The 24,369-nt window shown below is 31.6% G+C and overlaps 1 protein-coding gene across 2 annotated transcripts in view; it reads right to left on the bottom strand.

The window, feature by feature from the left end:
* Window positions 1–24,369, bottom strand: part of LOC114932524 (uncharacterized) — a 92,183-nt gene that overhangs the window by 23,601 nt on the left and 44,213 nt on the right. For both annotated transcript variants that reach the window (XM_085479746.1, XM_085479745.1), the window contains exon 3: window positions 21,851–22,150. In XM_085479746.1, the coding sequence (XP_085335872.1) occupies window positions 21,851–22,150 (300 nt within the window). The remainder of the gene's footprint in view (window positions 1–21,850; window positions 22,151–24,369) is intronic.

Raw genomic sequence — 24,369 nt, 5'->3', positions numbered from 1 at the left:
AAAGCAAATAGTTCATCTTAATGCATGAAGCGGTTACATTTTTCCATATTCACGTCCAAGCATTTTAAAAAGCATGGCAGAGGCAAAATATGAATTTTCATCGTTTTGAATCACAGAGGGATCATTTCGCTTTCAAGATATATAGCAATGCCGACGCAGACTCATTCGCGAAAATCATTGACAAGCCGTCGAAAGCAGATGAAACCGCGTCACACATACGGCACACTCCACTCGGAAAAATGGTAACAATATCGGACTATCGAAAAAAAGCAAACAAACAAACAAATCCACATACCACTGAGTCTACCGGGAACGGCGCGCAACGATCCCACGAAGAAAGCCGACGTTAGTAGAAAGAGCGCGAAGATCTTCGTGGCCATGTCGTCCTAGATATCGCGAGATCGTTCAAATGGTCCGGTCCGATTCGTCGAATCTTCTTGTCTGAGGACAGGACCTCATATAATTCTCGAGACGATCGATCGACGTCCTTGACAGGCGCGCACGCGGACGCGCAAGATCGAGAGATCGAATAATGCTCCGGCTTCCAGCAGCCGGAGAATGTCGCCCGAAGCACGTGTACCACGCGAATTTCTCGAGGATTGCGGGAAAGAGTTACGGCGCATCGGTTATACGGTAGAGAATGTCACACCCAGATCGGCATCCGACAAACCGAGCTCTCTTTCAGTGTAAGTCCTTGTCGGTGTGTGCATGAGTTTGACGAAATCCTGCTATAGGGTCACTGTGAATTCGGGTCGAGATCAGATGCTGCCAAACGGCCATTGTGCCGGTGAAAGGTAAAGAAAGATTTTCTTTTTCTCGAACGTAAAGTGCTCGACAGTCACTTCTTCGCGAGAAAGTAAGAAATCTAAACGTTTATTGTTTTTATTATATCGTTATCTATTAGAAACGTTAAATTATTTCGGCAATTATTTTTACAAGTTAATTATTATATAATTAAATATTGTTACGTATTCATGTTTTAGCTTATTTAAAATACATTTCAACGAATTATTTTATTTTGTACTGTGTTGCTGCTTAATCGAAACTCATCTGCATTGCTAATATACTTTTTAAAAATAAATTAAGAAGGAAGATAAAAATGTAAATGTGACAGATTTATCGAGATTATTGAGGAAAAAAATAAAGTTTTAAATGTAAAATAAAGTTAAAAATAATGCTCTATTATTAACTTTTTATGTATTTATTCGGGTATATAAAATCAACTTTTAAAAATGATCTAAAAAATATTTAAGAAATTTAAAATGCTTAGAATATATTTTGTTACACACAAATTATTTTATTGATATATATTATTTGTCTCGCAAAAATTTAAATTTTAAATTTATGCAATCTAATGAAAATCTGTGCCAAGCCGAGAAGCAAAAGAGAAAATTTGTTTTGCATTTTCGGCCAACTAGTAAAATTTCTTTAAAAAAATTATTAATCTACTTTGTCGGATGCATTACGCGGGTTCGTTGTAAAGCATTTAAATGCATCGTTAATTATGCAGGGCGTAAAATGTATTCAAATTCAATTTATCTTTATTTTCCACGTATCAACGTTGATGCGCCGTTCTTCTTCCCATACGCATATAGGTATGTATTAATATTCGTGCATTCTACGGACATATGACTACACTAATCGAGTGCATTGCGGCTAGGGAGTTGCAAATAAATGCATCTACACACACGTACAGATCAATGCACTTTTCTGTAAATAAAGAAAATTATACGCAAAAATTTCTATATCAAATATTTATGTATAATATATGAAGAGCCTTCTTAATTATATTTTATCTTATTAATGTCAATGTATTTTTATTATTGTTTTAAATAAAATAATTAAAACAAAAACAAAATATTACGTGTCACATACACATTTGTAGACACATATACATACACATGTACTTGCAAACCCTTACTTCAAGTTTTTAGTTATGAAAAACAGACGTAGCTACGAGATCAAACGATTAATTATCGCAAAGCAAGGTCTTTAATTACGTTCACTACCTCGACCAGCGTAAAAGAACACACCTCCCTGATCAACCTTCCGAGACAAACAACGATAAACTGAGCATCGGCTGGTTCCAACATTCGCTTTTCAATTGGATTCCACACCGGCCGACCTTCATCAGTTATTCATGCTTGTCTCAGACGCGAGACGAGCATCCTCGATCAACATATTTTAGGACACGTGTTCGAGAAAGGTGTCGCCAGAATTCATTGGTTAGCGGTCCTGATGCCCGCAAACATCCGCGAAAGAATTTCCTTCGTGATTCACATACATGCGTCGTTCTTGGGAATTCCAATATCCTAATAATTTTGACACATAACTCTTGCCCTTAAAATGATACTTCTAGCGCATTAATCATTACTAATAATATGCAATTGCACAACACGGTATTTCCTGAACACATTGTGTATCTTTTTCAACGAAGAGAGAATATATTTTTATATTATCAGAATAAAAATCTAAAAATATGTGTGTATATGTGTGTGATTATAACAGTATAATTAGAAATCTATTTAATTAAAATGAAAGATATCTGGCCAATCAAATCTCGAGCATTACAGAGACATAATCAAATTCTGTTTCTTTTTAAATTATATTTTATCTGAAAACAATTTATCAGCAAAATTACCGAAGTATTTCATATTAAAAATAAAGAAAGCAAAAAAACATATATATATATATTTATATTTTAAATTTGTTATAGAAACTCTTATTGAAAGAACATTCGATGGTTCCGTGACATTTTATATATAGATGCAATTTATAAAATTGTAAAAACGTGACGGTCCCTCGATTATATAAAACTCATTTCAATTTTTCGTAACAATTTCTATTATGTTATACGGCTGAATAATCGCAAATAATTGAAAAAAACAATCGTGCGAATTGGTCAGAACTCGAGAAACATTGAGAGTTTTGATTTTTTTCGTACGAAGATCCGTCTGATTCATCGATTTAATTTCATTTTCTCCGTACGAGCGGGTCGCCTTTCACCGAATTGCAAATTGAATTTATCGACCCGCTCGGTTAGCACGCTCGAAAAAATATGCGTGACGTAAACAGACGTTGCTTTCGTAGAATTCCTTGGTCTCGAGGGACAGACCGAGCTTCTTCTTCGTTTTCCGGATCTTCGAGAACTACTTCACGGGTGAAATTCTCGAGATATCGCGCTTGGGGATTCCTTGGGAATCTCGATCTAAAGTGGATCCTTAGCCATTTAGGAAAGGATTTTACAATTTGCATGGAGTTCTATATAAGTTATATACTATATATATATATATATATATATATATATATATATGTATACGTAAAATGTATGTGTATGTACATAATATATATACAATTCTACTCTAATACGTATAATTAAATGCGCGGAAAGCTAATTGCTTCTAAAACGGAATGCTAGGAATACTTTCTCATTTGAATATACATTGATTGCACCCTTTACTTCTCCTCTCAGAGAACGTGATGGTATTAAATAACATATATCGCAGCACGTATACGTTAGTTATGTAGATATAGCTTCCCTCGGTTTTCCATGTGATACGTGACCTATCCCCTTCTATTTTATATAAAATCACAATGTGTAAAAATTTACAAATTTAGAAAATTTAATTAAATTTCTAGTAAAACTAGAATTTTATTTTACATGCAATTTTTCAATACAAAAGAAAAATATATTTAAAAAAAATTGTTGTATAAAAAATTACTTTGTATTTTGCTAGAGAGATCCTTTTTTTTTAACTTTTGTAATCTCAGCGCAGGTATGTCATTTTTCTGTCACGTGCAGTTAAGTCTTAATTAAACGTTAGATATAAAATTGCTAGAGTGCGGTATCATTTTTTAGCGTAGAGAGCCGTAAAACGCGGTGTGCTTTATGAGCCGTCCGGTTGCACTAGTGTGTCAACGGTATATCTAACTCGATTATTGCAAAGAGACTGCAGCGACGATATTGTTACCGTCTCTGTCGCTCGCGTCGAGCCGGGGCGTTGCAAATTTCTTCTGAAATGACGGAAAGAGGAGGAATCCTGCTGGACTGAATTCTTGTCACAGCGGGGCCATAATTTCTCTGTCATAAAGAAGACGGGAGGCAGTTTCTTGCGAGGGAAACTCACGGGAATATGGAAATATTCCTTCGACGTAGAGGATTCACTTTCCCTCTTTCTCTCTCTCTCTCTATTTTATTCGTCTTACGATATGGAGTCTCTTTTTATTCTTGAGAATTAAAAGACATAGAATTATATTGTTAACAGTAGCGAATATTGCTCTCAGCACAAAGAGATATCAATTTACAGGGTTGGGCAGATACTTTAAAACTAGATATTTAAATAGAGGATACAAGATACTGTTTGACATATATTTAAATAATAATTTTATTTAAATACATTTATAAATACTTTTAAATACAATTATTGTATTTTTTAAATTTTTTGATTATATACTATATACTTAATATTAAAATAATTACAAAAAAATTATCTACTATTATTTTAAAAAATGAAATTTTTTAAATAATAGTAATAGTAGATGATTTTATTGTAATTACTTTAATATTAAGTATAATATATGTATATAGTCTGACGGTAGAATTATATGAAAAGTTAATTTCAACACTTTGAAAGATAAGTTTATTTATTTAAACTTTAAATTTTATAAAATAATAATAATTAAAATAAACATATAACAGCATATAATTACATAAATACATTTAAATACAAGATACATTTAAATTAAATAATTAATTACAAAATTTGATTTGTATTTAAATAAGATACATATTTAAATACGTATCTCAGATACTTAAAAATACATATCTACCCAACCCTGTCAATTTAATATTTGTAGATCTTTCAGGTTCAGAATTTACCGATGTCAAAGTTAAAATAAAGCTTTAATAAAAGTAACTAAATATATTTTTTCACGCATAAAATAAGATTGCTTTAAATCATTGTCCGAAAATTCAATTGCCGGGACATTATTAGCAATGAAGAGCATCGATTGCAATAGTCATCGAGCATAAAATTGCATTAAATCGTACTCATGATCGCGACGATCTAGATTGGCGATTCTCGAAGTCGCCATAAATCTATCGCGTAGGATCAAGTGCTCCGATCTCTAATCCGTGGAGTGCAATTCACCATCCTTCGGGAGCCACATCGTCGTCGCAATCAGGGCGACTAGCTCGATCGAAGAGCGACGTTTACACACGCGATCGGCGCCGATCACGTTTCGTATCGCGTTCGAGCGGATATAACATCATCGAAATCTACGAGGATCGGCAGGAAATATATGCGGCCGATCGACGTCACGGCGAATTATTCATGAGAGGAGATTTGCAGTCGAGATTATTCCACGACACTTGTGCGACATCGTACAGAATCCTATTTCTATACTTTTGATCAAGAGGCGCTCCGGGAATAAATCACATGCCACGGAGAATGACAGTAAATTGTTCGCGCAAGACGCGAAGTAATGGATAAAAAAAATATTAATTGAATATGTCAAGTAGCGAGAAGTTACTTAACAAGCGGAGAAATCATGAAGACATGTGTAAGTGCTTGGATAAGCTACAAATCGTGAATGTGTTAACCATCGGATTACGAAATTAAATGACCAAATTATAATTCGCCGATTTACAATTGCAAGGATTATTCAACGTAGAATCTATAAATTGCAAACTAGTCTAGTATCAAGTGCACATGTAAAGTTAGCTTGATATAATATTATACTGCATATATTATATAATATTATGTCAAGAATAATAAGATTTAATACATTTTAACATATACATAATCAACATTATGCTTCATTATCGTTATTTTATAATCTCTCAAAAATACTAAATATTATTTACAGAAAACAATTGTGAAAAAAATACATTTTATTCTACATATTTGTAATATTAAATTTTAATCAAAATTTTGTGCAATATTATCAGATAAACAATATTTAAATTATGTAACTTCTAAGAATTTTTAAATTTGTTTGTAATGTAAATTATAAATTAATTCTTGATCGGTAAGATTTAACATTAATCTTTTATATCCTTTTGTGTGTGACATAGCTTCCTACATCACTTTCTCCAACTACAAATCAGATTTAATAACATCATTATCCTTAAAAAGAAAAAAAAAACACAAAAAAAGTTTCCTAAGACCTCGAACAAAGTTTGCAAATTTATCAGGCAATTTAACGATCTCTGCTACTTTCTAAACTTTCGTTATTTAGTATTTTATTTCAGCAATATAATCACTTGCAGCAAATGCAAAGCGAAAGAGCTAATAGCATTATTTCGCAATGTGTTTTGCCAAGTGAACACACCTCGCAGGAATGTAGGCCTCGGTCATATTATATCAGGATTAGGTCATCGAAGACAGAAATACCTTCAATAGAATTAAGGGTAGTATGTAAAAATCACAAGAAAAAATTTTTTTCATACGCATGCAAAATGCACGACATGAATTTTCTTTACTCTAGAGTATAAAAAACATTTTTTTTCCAGTTATATTTTTTATCCAAAAAACATTATTATACCGACTTTTCATCTTTATATAATTTGCACCTAATTTTTTCTCAACATAAAAATCTAGAAATTTGTTGTCGAATCCGCATAAATTTATGTACAAAAATTAATTGATAATTTTTTTAGTTTGTTAAATTTACATTATCATAATATTGAAATACTTTAATAATAATTTATAAAAACTACAATATTCGAAAAATTGACAGCAGTTATACTATTAAAAAAGTTGTTTCAAAATATATTAATAAACATTATCGAGCAAGCTGTTGTTATATATTGCGTGATCATCAATATTATACGTAATAAGTGCTTATAAAAAAAAACAATTGCAGAAAGTTGCGGTAAAAATATTCTGCTTTATTAGGAAACTTACACTTGAAGAATTCAAGACTATTGCGGTGCAATGTCGACCGTAAATCCGAGTTTGTCGCGTAAACAAGCTCTTAGTTACGCGCCAGTCGCAGCAATTGCAGACTTATGCACTTGCCAGGACCGTGTGCACTCGTCACGTGCAGAAGCATGCGGCGCGGCATGTCTTTATGCGAGGTAAAGAGGTACAGCTGTAGAAAATGAAAGTTAAGATTCCACGGAGTATCGTTTCGTAACCAGGGTCACGCTTAGAAAGGCACGATGCTAGGTATTTAAAGTTCTAACACCGATTGCCTCGAAACGGACCTAACAGTGTGATCAATTCTTTATTACAGAATTCTATAAAAAATGAACCGATTATTTCAGAAATGCATGTGTGTATTTGTATTAAAAGTAACAGCGATCGAAAAGACAGAAAATGACAATATATTGTATTATGTTATTACATTCTCGCGTGAAAATTATTTAGTCAGTATTAATTAATTACTTTTTTACATTTATATTTAATAGAATTGAACTTTTAACAAAAAATTACATTTATTTTATAAATTCGAGAATTTATTCTCTCGTTTCATAATTAATTTCCAAAAATATAATGTTAAAGAAGAATTAATTTTCTCAGAAATTAAATAAAAGAAAGAAGAGCATTGATATTACTAATTAAGAAAAAAGTGAAAATTTAGATGTAAAAACATTTTGACAACAATATTATAACTTACTCTAGTTTATCAATTTAATTAGTACCTACTTATAATTAACTGAAATATCAATATTATTTCCATTTCGACAACTTAAATGAAACAAATTTTAATTGCTTTTGGCTGTTATTTCTTAACTAGAAATTTGTCTAATTAGTGCATAATAATATTTGAAATTAATTTGAGGAAGCAGTAATTTGTCCGTATGTCAAGATTGTCATTTGCAAGCTATTTTCTTGCATTCAAAACACCGGCTTTCTAACGATCGCACTGAATAATATAAAATAGAGGATCAGCTCTTGTGCCGTTTTCAGTATAGAAACGATGATGTTCAGTATTATCGGCATTTTCGAGAGAGAAACCACGCTATTGGATTTGCTAATTACCTGTCGTCTATGGTGAACACCTTTGAAAGCCTCTATGCGACTTATCTTGCTTATTAAACTGAAAATTGATACACGCTACGTAATTAAATTATAACAGACCAATGTATGCTTCAATTATTTCAGAAAGTAGAGCTAATAATTTATATGTATTTCATAGTAAAACTATTTTTTTCTCATTTACTTATTCCACTGTTGTACTGACGATATATTAATACATCAAAAAATACGCTAAATGCGTATACTCTATTATTTTTAAATATTAAAATAATTCTAAAATTTATATTTATCTATATACAAATGCCTTATTTTCGAATTGTAATTATAAAATTTAAAAATCAAGTTAAGTATTTTTAAAACTAGATCTCAAGAAGAAATATTAAAAAAAATGATAAAATTGATTATAAATATTGTATAATTAAAGGGTATTCCTATATATAAATAGATATAATTATACATTCTAATCTAAATTATTATCGATTTATGTACCCAAAAAATTCGCGAGATATTAGAAATAGTTTATCTATTTAAATATATATAATGAGAAATAAAATTTGGCTCGTGTAAAATTAAAATAAGTTATAAATTAAAAGGCCAACTTAACGAGCTAATTAATTAGGTGTTAACAATTTATTCTAAGTCATGAAAATAATACAAATGATAATTAGTAAACGTTTCGACTGTCGTACAGTCGAAACGTTTACTAATTATCATTTATATTATTTTCATGACTTAGAATAAATTGTTAACATCTAATTAATTAGCTCGTTAAGTTGGCCTTTTAATTTATAACCTATTTTATCTATTTAATAAGACGATGTTATGCTAACTTTCTCCATCATTCGAACCGGCCTCAGTAAAATGAACTGGATTCATTTCACGATACATTTCTCTCGATTTATTACGATCAATAGTCGATCAGTTATAGTTAAGGTTCGCTTTATATAAACTGTCGATGTCATTTGTGAACGCATACGTGGCTATCGTAGAAAATTTGATGTTAAAACGCTTTGAGAATATTCGTTAAATCGATTTATTTTACAATATTAATACGATGTATTTAAGCGTATTAAAATGGAAATCAATTAATAATTAATTATTTAATTCGTATAAATTATCTACATACATAATAATATTTGCCTAATAGATTTTGTCGCAAAAGATGTATTTGTAAAGATTTAATTTTTTCCGACATTAAAATATTTTTTATATATTTTTGTGTTACATATATACATCATGCGATTATGAAAGAAAAATAAATCTATGAAAGATTTATTCAGTCGAGATTTCAATGCGTAAATAAAAATTAAATGAATCTATTTCATTAAACAAAGATTACTTGAAACGTCAAAATGCGTAAACAACTAAATAAATTTATCTGTGAATAAATTGGTTGAATGGCTGATAAAATATTCTTCAAATTAAATCGATTATATGGTTCACCGCATCACGCTGTTCCGTGTCTACAATTTAATTTCAATCTTTTGTCGTTCCAGCTATTATTTATTTCGTAAAAAAAGTCGTTCAATTCACGTAAAAAATATCGAGTACTTAAAGGATAATTATTCTCGCGCACGAATAAGATGTATAATAATATATATCTCTTATAATTACATTCTTAAATGTAATTTTTATAATTATATGTCAATTGTCCACTTACAATTAACAAAAATATTTCAACAACAATACACATATATATACGTATAATACTGTTTTATAATTAAAATTTATAATTCAAAGCATGTCATTATTCGAGAAATAATCTACATGGTATTCCGATATTAATATTTCCATTTTGTTTATATTATCGTAATTAATAATAGCAAGACCAATCTATAGAATTTGCAATATATTTCGATAATATAGCATTTGCATAATCTTAATTATTCAATAAAATATTAAATTTTGTATTTTACGAGTTGTTGTGCTATTTGCTTTCGCACGTGGCACGTTATATAGTATACGTTGGTATATAATTTACAATGCAATTGCAATCAATATTCATGTGCAATGTCTTTTGAGTCGATCCAATTTATTTTTTAGGCAATTTTTTAATTTACCGCGCGCTGGCGTGCAAAATCGCTCCCAATAAATCGGGAATCGGCCGAACGATTTGCACCGAAATCCCTCGTTAATCGGTGGATTGATCGAATTTCGGTGACGGTATTAAATCGATTACACACTCCGTCGCAGCGCCACGGTTAGTTCATAGGTGTTTGGACGGGCGTTTGGCGCGAAGTATCCCCGACAGGCATCTTGCTCGCATACAAAGCGAGGATAATTCCCTACCCTTACGGGGCTGAACCGGAGAACCTGAATGGGAGAGCGAGCCGACTGGGAGCCTTGATCGGGAAGACTTGATCGCACTTAGGCGGGCCTTCGAGTCACACAGCCGGAAACGATCACGTATAATAATGCCCCCGTTTTGTCCCCGCGCTCTTATCAGGCCTCGGCCAGATCTTCAACTCGGAAGTCAACCTGAAAGCGCTCACGGTGCATTGCCTTGACGAGTGTGTGTAATAATGGCTCGCGCGACTGCCGTTAACTACTGACGTACGAGCAATTTCCCCGGTATTTTACTTCGCCAAGAGAAAGACGAGGAGAAAGCAAACAAGCATATTTTTCGTCATGGTAGGTAAAGATGGGAGGCAATCGCGAGGAAACAAGTGAAAATATATCGGAAATGACGCGTATAAAAAATATAGATTTTTTTAAATCTTATAATCAAATATAATCCAGATTCTAAAATATCATAATTTTTGCCAGCACTTTTAAGACTCACGGCTTCTTCGTAGTTTTCGTAAAGAATTTTACAAGAATTTCCCTGATTAATATCTATCACAATAAAAATATTAATATGTACTACATAGCAAAATTAATCGAACGTATTTTATATTATATAATATCTATATATAATATTTTGGTATTATATAATATCTATCACAATAAAAAATATTAATATGTACATAGTAAAATTAATCGAACGTATTTTATATTTTATTGTGGTAGATATTAATATTTTCTATTGTGGTCAATATTAATCAGAAAAATTCTTATAAAATTGTTCAAATATCATATATTGTTCCACGATTAGCATGATTTTCAGGGTAAATTCTAAGAGAAAATTCACTCGGTGTACCATTGATCGGGCGAATTTTAATTTGAATTGGCTAATTTTCTTATTAATTATTTCCTTGAGACAATTTACAGGAAGGACTCCTAACAAGGACTAGTCGGCCTGAGATCAGAATGCTAATATGAGTTCCGCGAGCTGCTACGTGTGTCGACATTCACGGTAGATTATCGTCGACGAGCACTCCTCACGATGCTTTCGAGTAGACTATATAACAGTCGCATTATGTTGTGTAGGAGACGGTAAGGGTAAAAGTGTGTGTGTGTATGTGTGTATGTGTGTGCAACTAGAGATACTTGGCGTATTCGTGCAAGAAGCGTAATTAAGACCAGGCTCCGAGTTCTCCTGTCTCCATTTTGCCATACTGTCGACGGCGAAATCGGACTCGTGGCTGAAGGCATGCTAGTTAATGCGACAAGTTGTAAGTTATATCGCCTAATACGCTGTTGGATCTCCTCGTAAATCCTGTCTCCGCCTGCTTAATTAAGTTAGATTACCCATATTATTGATGTCCGAAAGTGGATCTTCACAAAATCAGTTTTTGTGTGTATTTTTTTATCTGAGATTTATTTTCAACATATTTCATTGTCATAATATTTAATAGTACTCAGTGCAAAAACGAGAAAAAAAGAGAAGTCAGATAAGTCATTGTTTTTTTAACATATACATTAATTGTTCTGTTACTTAAAAATATTTTATCTGTTAATATATCAAAATCGATAAAAAATATTTGCTATAAACTCACACTATCTTGTAATCTTAATTGGTTCAAAATTTCAAATAATATCTAAAACTTGGGAAAATTTATTTTACGAATTACATTTTGTGATACAGAAGAAATAAAAAGCGCTTAAAGACATTCATAAAAGCCTTTGTACTATTACTCGTGTCTGTAGTGATTCAATTACGCAAATGTATATTTTGTTACAAACTGCGAATCACGCAAAACTACGTAGCCGTCTAACTTGATTAATTAATGTTTATATGAACAAACTTCTATTTTGGTAAATAGTATAAACTAATTAAAAGTTCGAAATAGCTACTGTTACGAAACGAACGATAACCTCCAGAAAATTGCAGCAAGTGTCGAATATTGCCTATTTTTCGGCTAATTTCCATTTTTCAATGTAACGCTCCTTCTTTGTAAACAACATGATGCAATTTCATTTATTTTATTTCAATGTTACACTTTGCAGTTATTTATGCAAAACGTGTTATATATCTTTAAAGTTTCGTTTAATCGTTATTTTAAAATATGTATATATTTACTAAACATAATGTACATTATACAATGTAACTTGTAATTATGTATTATATTTATATTTTTATTTATATATCTTGAAAATTAATAGAATAATCCTACAGTTTTTTCAATATCATTAGTCATATTTTACAGAAATGTCAATTCGTTTCGATCTTCGTCGAAGAGGAATCAGATGGAAGTGAAAGTCAATTTAACTTGATATCGTCTTGATTACAGCTTTGGTTGCTCGTCGAAGTGTGAACGTAGTAGTGAAAGATGTTTGCAGAATCGAAATTCTATTTGCAAAGTGAAATGGTTTGATTACAAATCTATTTTACTGCGTGCGCGCGCGCGTAACGCAAGGGATGTAAGAAAGAAAGATAAACATAGCCTTGCATCTGTATGTGTGTGTTTGCTGTTCGTGTCCACTAAATTTCCGGAAAAGAAAGCGATACGATTCTCTTCCGACTCTTCTCTATCACTTAACATACATATTAGTGTATTTGCATAAGTTTAGCATAATGTGCTATTAATATTAATGTAAGAAAAATATTTAATTATCATTTAATTCTATTTTCTTAAATCACATGAACTGTATAATATAAATTTTGCTGCATACATATTGCAAGAAAGTTAATTTGCAAATGCTTTATTATCTAAAATGACATTTCTAAATAAATTTCTAAATATAGAAACTCTGTAATATTTTTAAGATTTTTAAATATTAAATGTTTGAATCTGCCAATTCAAGAATTTTGCAATATTTAACATCAAGAAATATTGAAACATTTATAAATTTATAAATTTATAAAATTATTTTATGTGCAACAATTTTATATATACTGAATTTCGAATCCTTAAAAGTAACAAAATTTAAAAAATTTTCACATGCTTTTAATTTATTGTGCAAATATTTTTTATTAAAAAAATATCTTATATTTGAAAATAAAAAAAACAAAATCCTTAAAATTAAAATTGCCAGGATAACGAATAATTTAACTTATTTTTCTCAAATTTAATTAGAATTAATAAAAAGTTATAAATATTCAAATAAAACTATTCAATAGATGTACCATTATAAACGTTTGCTATATTTCTGTTTTCCAATATTTTGATAAATTTCTTTCTCTCTCTCTCTCTTTCTCTCTGTGTGATACGTATATTTTAACAACGCATACACTCTCTCATGAACCTATAATTAACCAAGAATAAACCGCATTAGTAAAACAATTTGAAAGCGGCGTTTCGTGCTGGGTTTTAAATATTTACCCTCTACGAATTTGTATAGGAAACGCGCGAGCTCGTTGTCGCAAAATCGAATGCAAATTGCGCCTCCGTAAAACGAAATACAGTAATTGCGTGAGGTGCTCGTTGTCGGTTTACATAAACTTCTCGACACATAGCCGAGCGATTTCTAATATGCTAATAGCCGTGTAAACACATGACACTCTCTGTAAATTAGCAACCGAGAAATAAGCGACCGATATATACGGGCGAACGCGACTTCGTGGATCGTCAAGTCAAACAGAAGTCTCAAATAGGGAAAGTAGTAGTCGTATGAGATGAAAGTGTGCGGCGTTTACCGAATTAAAGTTCGTTTAAACATTGACGCGTGAGCCGCGGATAAGCTCTCGTGAAACTATGTCATGTTCCTATAAACTATGTCATAGAATTTTGCGGTAAATGGTGTCGAGCTTAATCACTGTTAGTCTCTAAGAGAAAAGTACACTTTGACTTATCCTTGATGTAAGAAAATTCGTATGTGCAATATTTTTTAAATATTGTTTTATGTAAAATTTTTAATTCATAAAAAAAATTTTTTAATGTTAAATCATAAGTTTATGTAATTTTTGGTAATAATAAGATATTGCATCGCGTCGAAAAAGAGAAGATAGAGATGTATATAGATGTACTTGTGTTATTACACAAAACACAGTAAAGTTTCAATTTTACATTTCCAGTAAAATTGTTATTACAATTTTATATCACATAAAATTATAATTTTTGCGAAGTTTGTAATTTAATAAATTTTTTTTCTATTAAAAATAACTAATATTTTAAAAATATTTTAAGAAATTTGAAGAAAGCATTAAGTATATATAATGTTTTAATTATAAGCAAAAAATTTAAATTATTATAAAATTTTATCTAAATTTGTATTATGTACATAAATATTAAATATTAAACATGTTAAGAAGCAAATGCTGGAGAATATCGATTTACGTCCATCAATATTTAGCCTTTAATTACTATCAACACGCGTGATGTTACGAACAAGATATATCAACTATTTTCCGAATACGTGACGAAAATTATGATTAAAGTTCATAGTCTTTGCACATAATGAAGTTTAATAGCGTGACGTAATGACAAAGTACAGAGAAAATTACATGTTGCTAATTCAAGAATATCCACTTCACTATTTTCTTGTTACGATATTAACGAGGCCACCTTTGTTCTAACATGTCGCATTATTTTACACGTACGAACGACATGCACCTTCTACGATCAAAAGAATTTACAAGAAGCAAAGTAAAAGATATAAAAGACTGCAACGATATGCATAATTACATCGTGAAAGCGTTACATCCTATTTTTTTCCAATCGTTCTTTTTGACACACAAGCAAGGAAATAAAAACATGGATGGAGTACAAACAGTATATATAATTAAAAGACGAAAATATGCCGCACAAAACACAATCCCCGTTTACAAATTAATTTCGAAACGTTTTTGCGAAGCATGGGATACACATCTTGTTTTCTTTACAGTATATGAAATAAATATTGAAATCTCGACGTGTGTGTGTGTGTGTGTGTGTGTGTGTGTGTGTATAGAATGAATATTGGAAGAACGTGTTTTGCGCAAATCACGTATATAATTTACGTTAATTATTTTATTTGCAACTGCAAAAAAAACATTTCAGCAGTTAAATTAATTTCGTTTCCCGCTCTTCATTTAAATTTATTCAACTCCGATTTCTTTCACTATTTTACACACAATTACTACACTTGTAATGGAAAATTCTATAATATTTCTATCGTAATTTACACAGCTAATTTATTTATTATATTTTTTAATATTATAAACTTTTGTGATTATTTTCAATAAAAAATATATGTTGAAATAAATTGCGTGAATACTGAAAAATAATTTTTCATCGTTTCTCATAATATAATTTGCCAGAATGTTTCAACATTATACAGTGCTGAGTAATTTATTTGTCTAGAAAATAATTACTTTCAGTAAAAGAATGATAAAGTAAATTGAGAGACATTTGGATAATATAAAATTAAATATCTAGTCTCTTTAAGATCAGATCTCAATTTAATGTTCATTCTTCCTGGTCCAACTCAAAGCAATAATAAAATTAAAAATCGTAAAAGAAAATCACTTCAAAATCTTAATAAAGCATCTTAATTTTAAATATATACGTGTATAAGAGAAATATCTAAAATTGTAGTTTTTGATTGTTCATTGAAATAAGTGAGCTCTAAATACATATATAGAAACATTTTTTATTTTTAGAAAATTTTCGGATTTATAAATTCCTATTGTAATACATATTTCCGATACACACATATAACTCTTCCTCCTGAATTTTTCCATTTGTCATTCAAATAAAGTAGAAATAAAGGATTAGTCGTGCAAATGGAACCGCAATTAGCGCGCATCTGCTCCGAGCATGTTCTGTAAACTCTAAGGGTTGGTTCTGCCTACGTTACACGAACGCACGGCTTTAATTTAATGCACTGTGATCGCTTTCACGGACGCGCGACAAAAGCGCGATGCGCGATGGCGATATCGATTGCTGTACGTTATTCAAAAGACTTGATAATTTCTGTCGACGCTGCGTCGACGGAACAATAACGCGGGAGTAGACAATTGTCGGACAAATATCGAAACGAGCGCGCGCGAGCGAGCGTGCTCGCATTCTCGCCCTCGCAATTTCGCTTTCGCGATTCCTCCTCGCCGAGCCTCGTCCGCGTTTTGTTTGCGTCGCGCAAATGTAGTACAACGCTCAACGTTTTATATGGGCGACGAATTGACCTGTCTGGACTTCCGGAAAAAATCCAGATAACACGAAACACGCGCGCGCGTTCTGCCAGTGCCGTTGACGAGATTGTTCGCACGCACAACAATAGAATGATGTATTGCTCACTTTCGCAATTGAAAGATGTTCTCCCCCTTTTCTCTCCCTCTCCCTTTCTGTCTCTCACCCTCACTGTTTATTAGTTCGAGATCATTATATAACTTATTTTTCATCCTATTTCTTAAATGCGAACGTAATTTTTTTTATAAATTTTTTTCTAAGAAATTCAAGGGAATATATATATTGTAATAAAAAATAAAAAAGACGTCTTATTTAATTTATTAAATAATTATTATATATGATTGATGGAGAAATACAAATATTTCATTTAATAGATTTCGAAAATTTATTATTTTTTTAATTAAAAAACATTGTAGTGCAGTTCAATAGAGAATTCTGAAAAGTTTACATTGTTAATTAACAAAATTACTTCAGATATTTGTTAGCTTTAGTGAGAAGTTTATGCAGTTGTGATATTTTCTTATTGACAGTGCAATGTGATTTTTACATTAAATTCATATATCTCAATATATGTATATACATATAAATTGTACTGATTCTTCTATTCTTTATTTATTCGCTAACTATAGGATAGTAAATCGTCGATCTTGATTATTGCGGATATCTCGTAACAACAAACACGCGGCCGTATATAGAGCCAATAAACCCTATGACAGAGACAAATGGCATTTTCGAAAATGCTTGAGATGGCGTTTGCAATTGTGTGTAATCGTTTAAGCAGCGTCGGATTAGTACAGCGTACTTCGGTACTTGAAGAACAAGCCTTACTCGACATCGCGCTCAAACTTTGCGTGTTGCGACGAGTCCGCTTCATGAAAATTTCATAAAAATTTGCATGAATGGGATGCACCTGCGAACGCGCCGTGTATTATTTGTCTTTGTCAAGCTGTTCCACAGCGGACGTTTGGGGATATTTACATGACCTCTGCGCAAACGTTCCCCTTTGAGAGACAACGCGGTCCATCGCACTGATATCTTAAGCACCGTTGACAATTCCTTTCATCTCTCTTCGCAATTCGTCTCTCGCTCTCGTTTCCTTTCCAAGAGCATCGTAGGATCACAGAAATAATCGTGTGAGAAAAAAAAATAAACGGAAGGCTCTTGGCAAAACGGGTCTTCGTGTTTCTGACATCCTGTATATCGAGAAACAAACGTGCGATATCCTTGTCAAGTTGGGTGCATATAAAAGCACACCTTTCAAGCTTTTGTGCTTGAAATATCGACAGCATTGTCTTAAGCCTGTTGGCTCACGCTGATGGCAAATGTTAACGTGACTTTAAGCATTCTTAGCTTGAAATTCCAGTTCAGTTTTTAACGATTATTTAATTTCATTTTTCAGTCATCGATGTTTCGATTTTTTAATCAAGTTTTAACAAATAATGAAATCTGCGTGTGAATATTCAGTTCCACATAATTGCAGAAATATATATTAAATTGAACAAAGTAGAAAATGTAAAAATAAATTTTATACATATTTTAAAATCATCGAGCAATTTTTCATCTGACGATTTATTGATTTATTTTTGTGTGAATTAATTTCTGTTTTAAATATTTAAATCAATAAAACTCTGATTATAAATTCAAATTCGTATGTAAAAGGCTAGTAAAAGCGAAATAGAACAAGGAGTGAATCTCAATAAAACAAATAGTACCTTTTTTAAATAAAAATTTAATATGCAACGCACGGAAGTATTATATTTAATATAATTTTTTGAATATATTTTGAAAAGTTTAAAATGCATTTTCTTGTAAAATGACGATCAATGTTAAACATTAATTACGATGGCCATCAGTCATAATAAACTACATGTTTCATTTATCACATTTTTCTCTTTGATGCTATTTTTATTTTTTTTTATCGTTTCATCAATTTTGCATATATATTTACATTTTTTTGCACTCTCTCTTTCTGCCTCGACTGCAAACCTAAAATTGGCAAATACACCAAACACACCTCGATATTTGTTTCCGTTTTGGTGTCGATTAAAAAAGAAAAGAACGGCTCAGCGAAGGGTGCAGCAAGAACGACAAACATGGAAAAGGATCGAGATGCAAGTTTAAATTTTAAACGGGGTCCATTCGGCAAACCAAATGGCGCGTAAAGTCGATAGCTTGTGGATGTTCATAATAGCCTTTAAACAAGCACATTAGAGATGTTTACGCCTTGAAATCATTAAGTTCGACACACAGAAATGTATTATTTATAAAATTAATTTAATAAATAAACAGATTTATTTTTAGGCCTTAACGAGCAAGAATATAAAATACTTACAATTAATTACAAAGTTGTTACAACTGATATCATGAATTAATAACGCAAACTATACAATCGCGGATTTTTATTTTATTATGTATATCTGAATTTGTAGTTTGCGTTATTAATTTATGATACCAGTTGTAACAACTTTTTAACTAAGTATTTTATGCTCGTATTTTCTTCTCTTTTATTCTTGCTCGTTAAAGCCTTCGAAATAAATCTGTTAATTGTATAATACGAGCTTAAGTCATTTGTCAAATTTATTAATTTAATAAACATTTATGTGTACACATAAAGTCTTCTTTGCTATCATGTTTATAAGAGATTGATTCATTGATCTAATACATGACATAATATTTAATTATAATTCTATTGCAAAAAATATATAACAAACCAAAATTTCAGATAAAAAGTGTAAAATGAGGAAAACACATGTTTTAATAAAATTCAAGACGACAAGACGAGAAGAAATCACAATGCAAGTATGGACAAGCAACGGATAAAACTTATCAAGAGTCTGTCGCCGCGTCGGAGTGCAGTCGATAGCATACGAGGATTTGATTGGATAGGTCGCTCGATTGCATATTGCATTCGACGAATATCGAAACCCCTTGTGCTCAATTAAATCCACGACAGCGCGGCCGATGGAATATCGAATTCACGGAGTTAAATCGTCGTACGGTAAAAAAGAAAATTGCGTTCGTGAAATCACTCCGCAACAAAAAGAGAAAAGAAACGACAAGTAGGCGAAAAGGAAAAATATTGACACAATATGCGGAAAGTGTCGATAATTTCGGTTTTACTCCACACTGTCCCCATTATGTCGCCGCGCATCTCTCGAACTATTCGCGAGTGACAGTTGTTTGTCTGCATTCAGCAACAAACACCATATATTTTACATGTCAATTTGTCGACACTTTCAAATAACCGAAACAAACAAACATAGACTGCATTGATTAGAATGACGATAATATATTTATATATATTGATCTTCAATTATTATATTATTATATTATTATAATATTATATTATACAATAATTTTTACAAAATTGTACAAACAACGTTATATATACAGATATTTTTTTGGAAAAATCTTCGGAAGTTGATTTTACTGAGTTAACCTTTCAATCACTGTATGTGTACATTCCATTATCTCAAAGTTTTTGTTACTCTGAAACAAAGTTTTTATTTACCGAAATTCACAATATACTGTTAAACTAAAGAAACTATTCTATAGTAATAACCAAAGTTAAATTTCTTTACCAAAGACAAAATCGAATCATGTTTTCGGTCGTTTTCTATATGTTAATGAAAATTGAATTGAATTTACTTTAATATAATATGTTGCAATATTCAAGTTGTATTAAAAATTTATATATCAACTTACTAAAAATAAAAATTATTTCAATTTAAATCATATAAATTTACTTCTCTCTCACCACTTTAGATATATTTTTTTGAATTAATCTTTTTGCTGCAGAACTATTATAAAACACATTATAAAATTATATTAAACATTATAAAACACATATTTCATATAATATGAAAATACAATATTGTATTCTTTGAAATTAAGAAAATTTTTCAGATTACCTATATAAATCTTTGAATTATTTACTATATATATTCAATATCGATGAATTATCAAAAATGTATAAATTAATATCTGTTGCCGATTTTTGCATAATATCAAATAAACAAGTATATAAAATTTCAGAGAAGTACTGGAATTATTTAAAATAATTTTTTTCTATAAATACAAGAAATTAAAATATTATCCAAACCTTTGCGAAATAAATTACTAAAGTAGATATTATACTAGGACCAAAAAATTCATTCCTACTTTGCGGTTACGAAAGCTGCGTCAAAGCTTTGAAACAGAAAATCGGACAAGGTAAAGCTCTATGTCGATTCTATTCAATTTTACTTTACTGCCAAACTTTCATCGCCATTCTGTCCGTATTGCTTATTTCTCGTATTTTACCCGGATTTTCCAGCTCTCTGTATTCCTTTATCTAACAATTCCAGACAGATATCAGGATAAATATTGTTTCTAGCTTTCAAATGTTCCATTACGTTTCATAATAATGTTATCTTCTTATATGTCAGAAACATATTTTCTCACTGAATGACGGGGATTCATAAAAGTATATTATAAATCACTATTCGACGTACAATAAAGTACAAAAGTCTCAATTCCATAAATGTATATATACACAGTTACTTCAGTTGTTTGCTTGTTATCTGTGCTTTTAAATAATAATCATTTTTATTATCGTGATATTCTAATGTATTGATCGGCTTAAAATTTTAAAAATTACTAGATTTACATAAGAGTTCCAGTATTACATAAAAATTATGTTAAATCGTCAAAATCGATAGATTGGTATTGGTGATAGTAAAATCGTGTAGTGACACGATTTTGCGTTCTAGAGCATGCCGTTAATGCAGTTCTATGCTCGATCCTGAACGATTTACCACGGTTCAACGCGATTCAAGCTCGAAACAGAAGCGGGGAGCATCGTGACGTCAATGCATGCTTCCATAAACCCATGTCACTGCATTACAGTCGAGTGCATAATAATAATTTTGCTCCATTGATGGAATCAAAACCACATAGCGAAAATTTGCATGCGCATTATCTTTGATGAATTTCTTATAATTCACATAACGGGTATTATTGCGAGAATTAATTGTGCATATTAAAAAAATCTTTTTATCAAACCATCAGATAAAATATTTGCAAAACTGCAGTTTCAAAGGATATAGTCAAAATTGCAGTATTGTTGCTTATTGTTTTAAGAAATATTTTAATATCTCTTTTACTGTGATTTCATATAACTATAATTTCTTTGATATATTAATGTTGCATATCTGTTTACTGTTCTACCTTCAATCTAGAAGAAACCCAATCTATATATCATCATATCAGTTTAAAAGCATTCCATAGTTCTCTCTCTCTCTCCTTCTTTCTCTTTCCTACCAACGCAGAAAAGGAATCTCGTTTGCCATGTAAAAAAAAAAAAAAAAAAAAAAAAACAAAACGTTAATTAACGGAACGATAAGCCTCTCCCTATACCGGTGGTCGTTATTGGTTTCAAGGTGAGTCGCGATTTACCAGCCAGAAGATCGAATCTGGTTCTGCTCCTCTCGCTGTCCTCGTAGCCCTCGAGGTCATCTTCGTAATCGTCGTAGTCCTCAGGGACTCCGGGGTTTCGATCCCCGTCCTTGTCGCTGACATTTCGCGAGAGAGCATTGCCGGTCAGGCTCCTCTGCTGGATGGCCTGTCGGACCCGGGCCCGATGATCGTTACTGAAGAGGACCGAGGGCGGCGGCGGCGTCGACAGCTGAGAGCCCTGAAGGCGACGCTGAAGATAGCGAGCCAAGAGCGCCTGTACCGCGTCTGTCTCCACCGCGCCTGGAAGACAGAAAGAGAGACTCGCTCTCGTGATCAGTCGACAACATCTTCCCGATCTTACGATACCATCCATCCCGCTCGATCCTTATATCTTTCTTATATTTTTTAGCGTTTCTTATTCTTATACTTGTTGCTCTCTCGTCTCGTCTCATCTGCTCTTGCCGTTCGTATTATTTTCCGTCTCTTATTGTTCATTCTTTGTTTCTTATTATCAATTTTCTCTTGTTTTTCCGTGTGCGACGTACGCAGGTATTCTCTTTCGCGAGATCAAGGAACCAAAGGAACTTGAAGAAACTCGACTCGAGAGCATCGATGGTCGAGAAGTCCTTCCTCTTGTGTCATGTGCGAGTTGATGCAAGTCACTTGTGCAAGTATAAGAATGTATGTAATCCATGCCCTGATCAGGATTTCGGTGACGAACCGATCTCTTGTGTTTGTGTCGGTTGTAGAGAGATCGATAGATTAACGTGCATTCGTTAGTTCCGGAAAAACATTCATGTTCAGTATTTTATAATTAAGGTTTTTTCCAGAGACTTTAAATTATTTCAATATTATTATCGGTATTAAATAATAGTATAAATATAACATGGATTTTATAGAGAAAATAAAATTCTTAAATAATTTTTAATATTATTGTCGATGATAATAATAATAATGAAGATGACAAGAACAATTCTTTTAGCTAGCAAATGAAGCAGAAATTATTTCCAAATCAAAGTGCACATAAAGTTGCAAAAAAATTATGCTTACAACTGCTGTACAATATATTAAAAAACGGTATTTATAATGATTAAACAAGCAACCAATCGCCTTTAATTCAATCTCAACCAATGTGAGCGTGCTCGTAATGTAGAAGCAACATATGGCGGAACACTCGAACCCACAGAACGCTTCATTAGAGTGTCCCAGTCTCGTCTGCGTTTGATGTTGAAGAGCGTTCGCGTATCATCGCTCAGCCTCGATGTAAATACGATTCATGGATATATGCCGATGAGATAAAAAAATTCATGCTCTATTCACAACTTGCTGTCGAGATTAAGCATGGATTAATTAGCATTGGATTGCCATCGATTGTGACGCATGCAGAAATAAAAAAAAATCGTTAATATCGTATAATTTCAATTATGCAAATTGTTGCAAATTGCAAAATAAAATTTCAAAAATGTCAATGAGTTTTTGAAGGCTTTATGTTGAAATCCAAATTTATTATAGAGTTTTCTTATATCGAAATTTATTAATTATATCTTTATTTATTAGCTTTCTTGAAAAATTCTTCAATTAAAGTATACATCATATACATGTGTACTGCGGATAATAATCTCTGTTTCACATTATGTTTTTATTAAAGCATTAATTAAAATATTAAACATTTTTTATTAAAATTATTATATTTTTTTTTTTTTAAATTGTATATACAGATTAATTTATTGTAATATAAAATGCAAATTCAAACAAAAATATCAAGCATTTCATATAATAATTATTAAATATATATAATATTCAAAACATTTATAACAACAAATATTTTTACATTCAATTAATTATTGTACATATTTTTGAATTTTCTATAATTAAAATTTAAACGGTTGAAGCGTTCTACCTGTTAATTTTATCAGGATGTTGTTAATTAAATTATACAAAAGTTCAAAGGTAACACGAAAACGGATGATTGAAGGTGCGGTGAACTAAGCGACAAAGTCGTGGAAGCTGTTAAAGGATTTGCAGCGGCAAAGAATCCAATTTTCGGCGTAATCCAGCACCAAGGATGAGTGCAATTACATCGATTCCTTCTCGTATAAACTTGCTCGCTACTGTGGCTGTTTCGTAATTGAATGGGATCGATTGTATTGCGCGAATCCTATCATTTCTTCTCTTTGCCGTTTTCACCTCGATCCTTTTTGCTGGACGAAAACTTGCTCGTCAAACTGTTATCCCGCACAGCGGTTTTGCGTTAAATTAAATCGCGCAAACAAACGCTAATCCTATTATATGAAAAAGCAGTTAGCAAACCGGCTTGCCATATACGAGTTTGCTCTGTTTTCTTGTTATATTTCGCGCCAGAGCTGGAAAATGTACGCTTGAGTTGACCGCAAAGGATCAACCTTCCGGCACGGAAGGTGACGCCTCGACCAAGGATTTTCAGAATCATCGTCGGGATCGTTTTGCCTTGCGCGAAAATATATCTTGTTATCCTTGCCTTCACGCGTAAGCTAATTCGG

The sequence above is a fragment of the Nylanderia fulva genome, unplaced genomic scaffold, assembly GCF_048542155.1.
Source record: "Nylanderia fulva isolate GAGA-0341 unplaced genomic scaffold, ASM4854215v1 Scaffold13, whole genome shotgun sequence".
NCBI lineage: Eukaryota > Metazoa > Arthropoda > Insecta > Hymenoptera > Formicidae > Nylanderia > Nylanderia fulva.
This window is presented reverse-complemented; position numbering and strand designations above follow the sequence as displayed.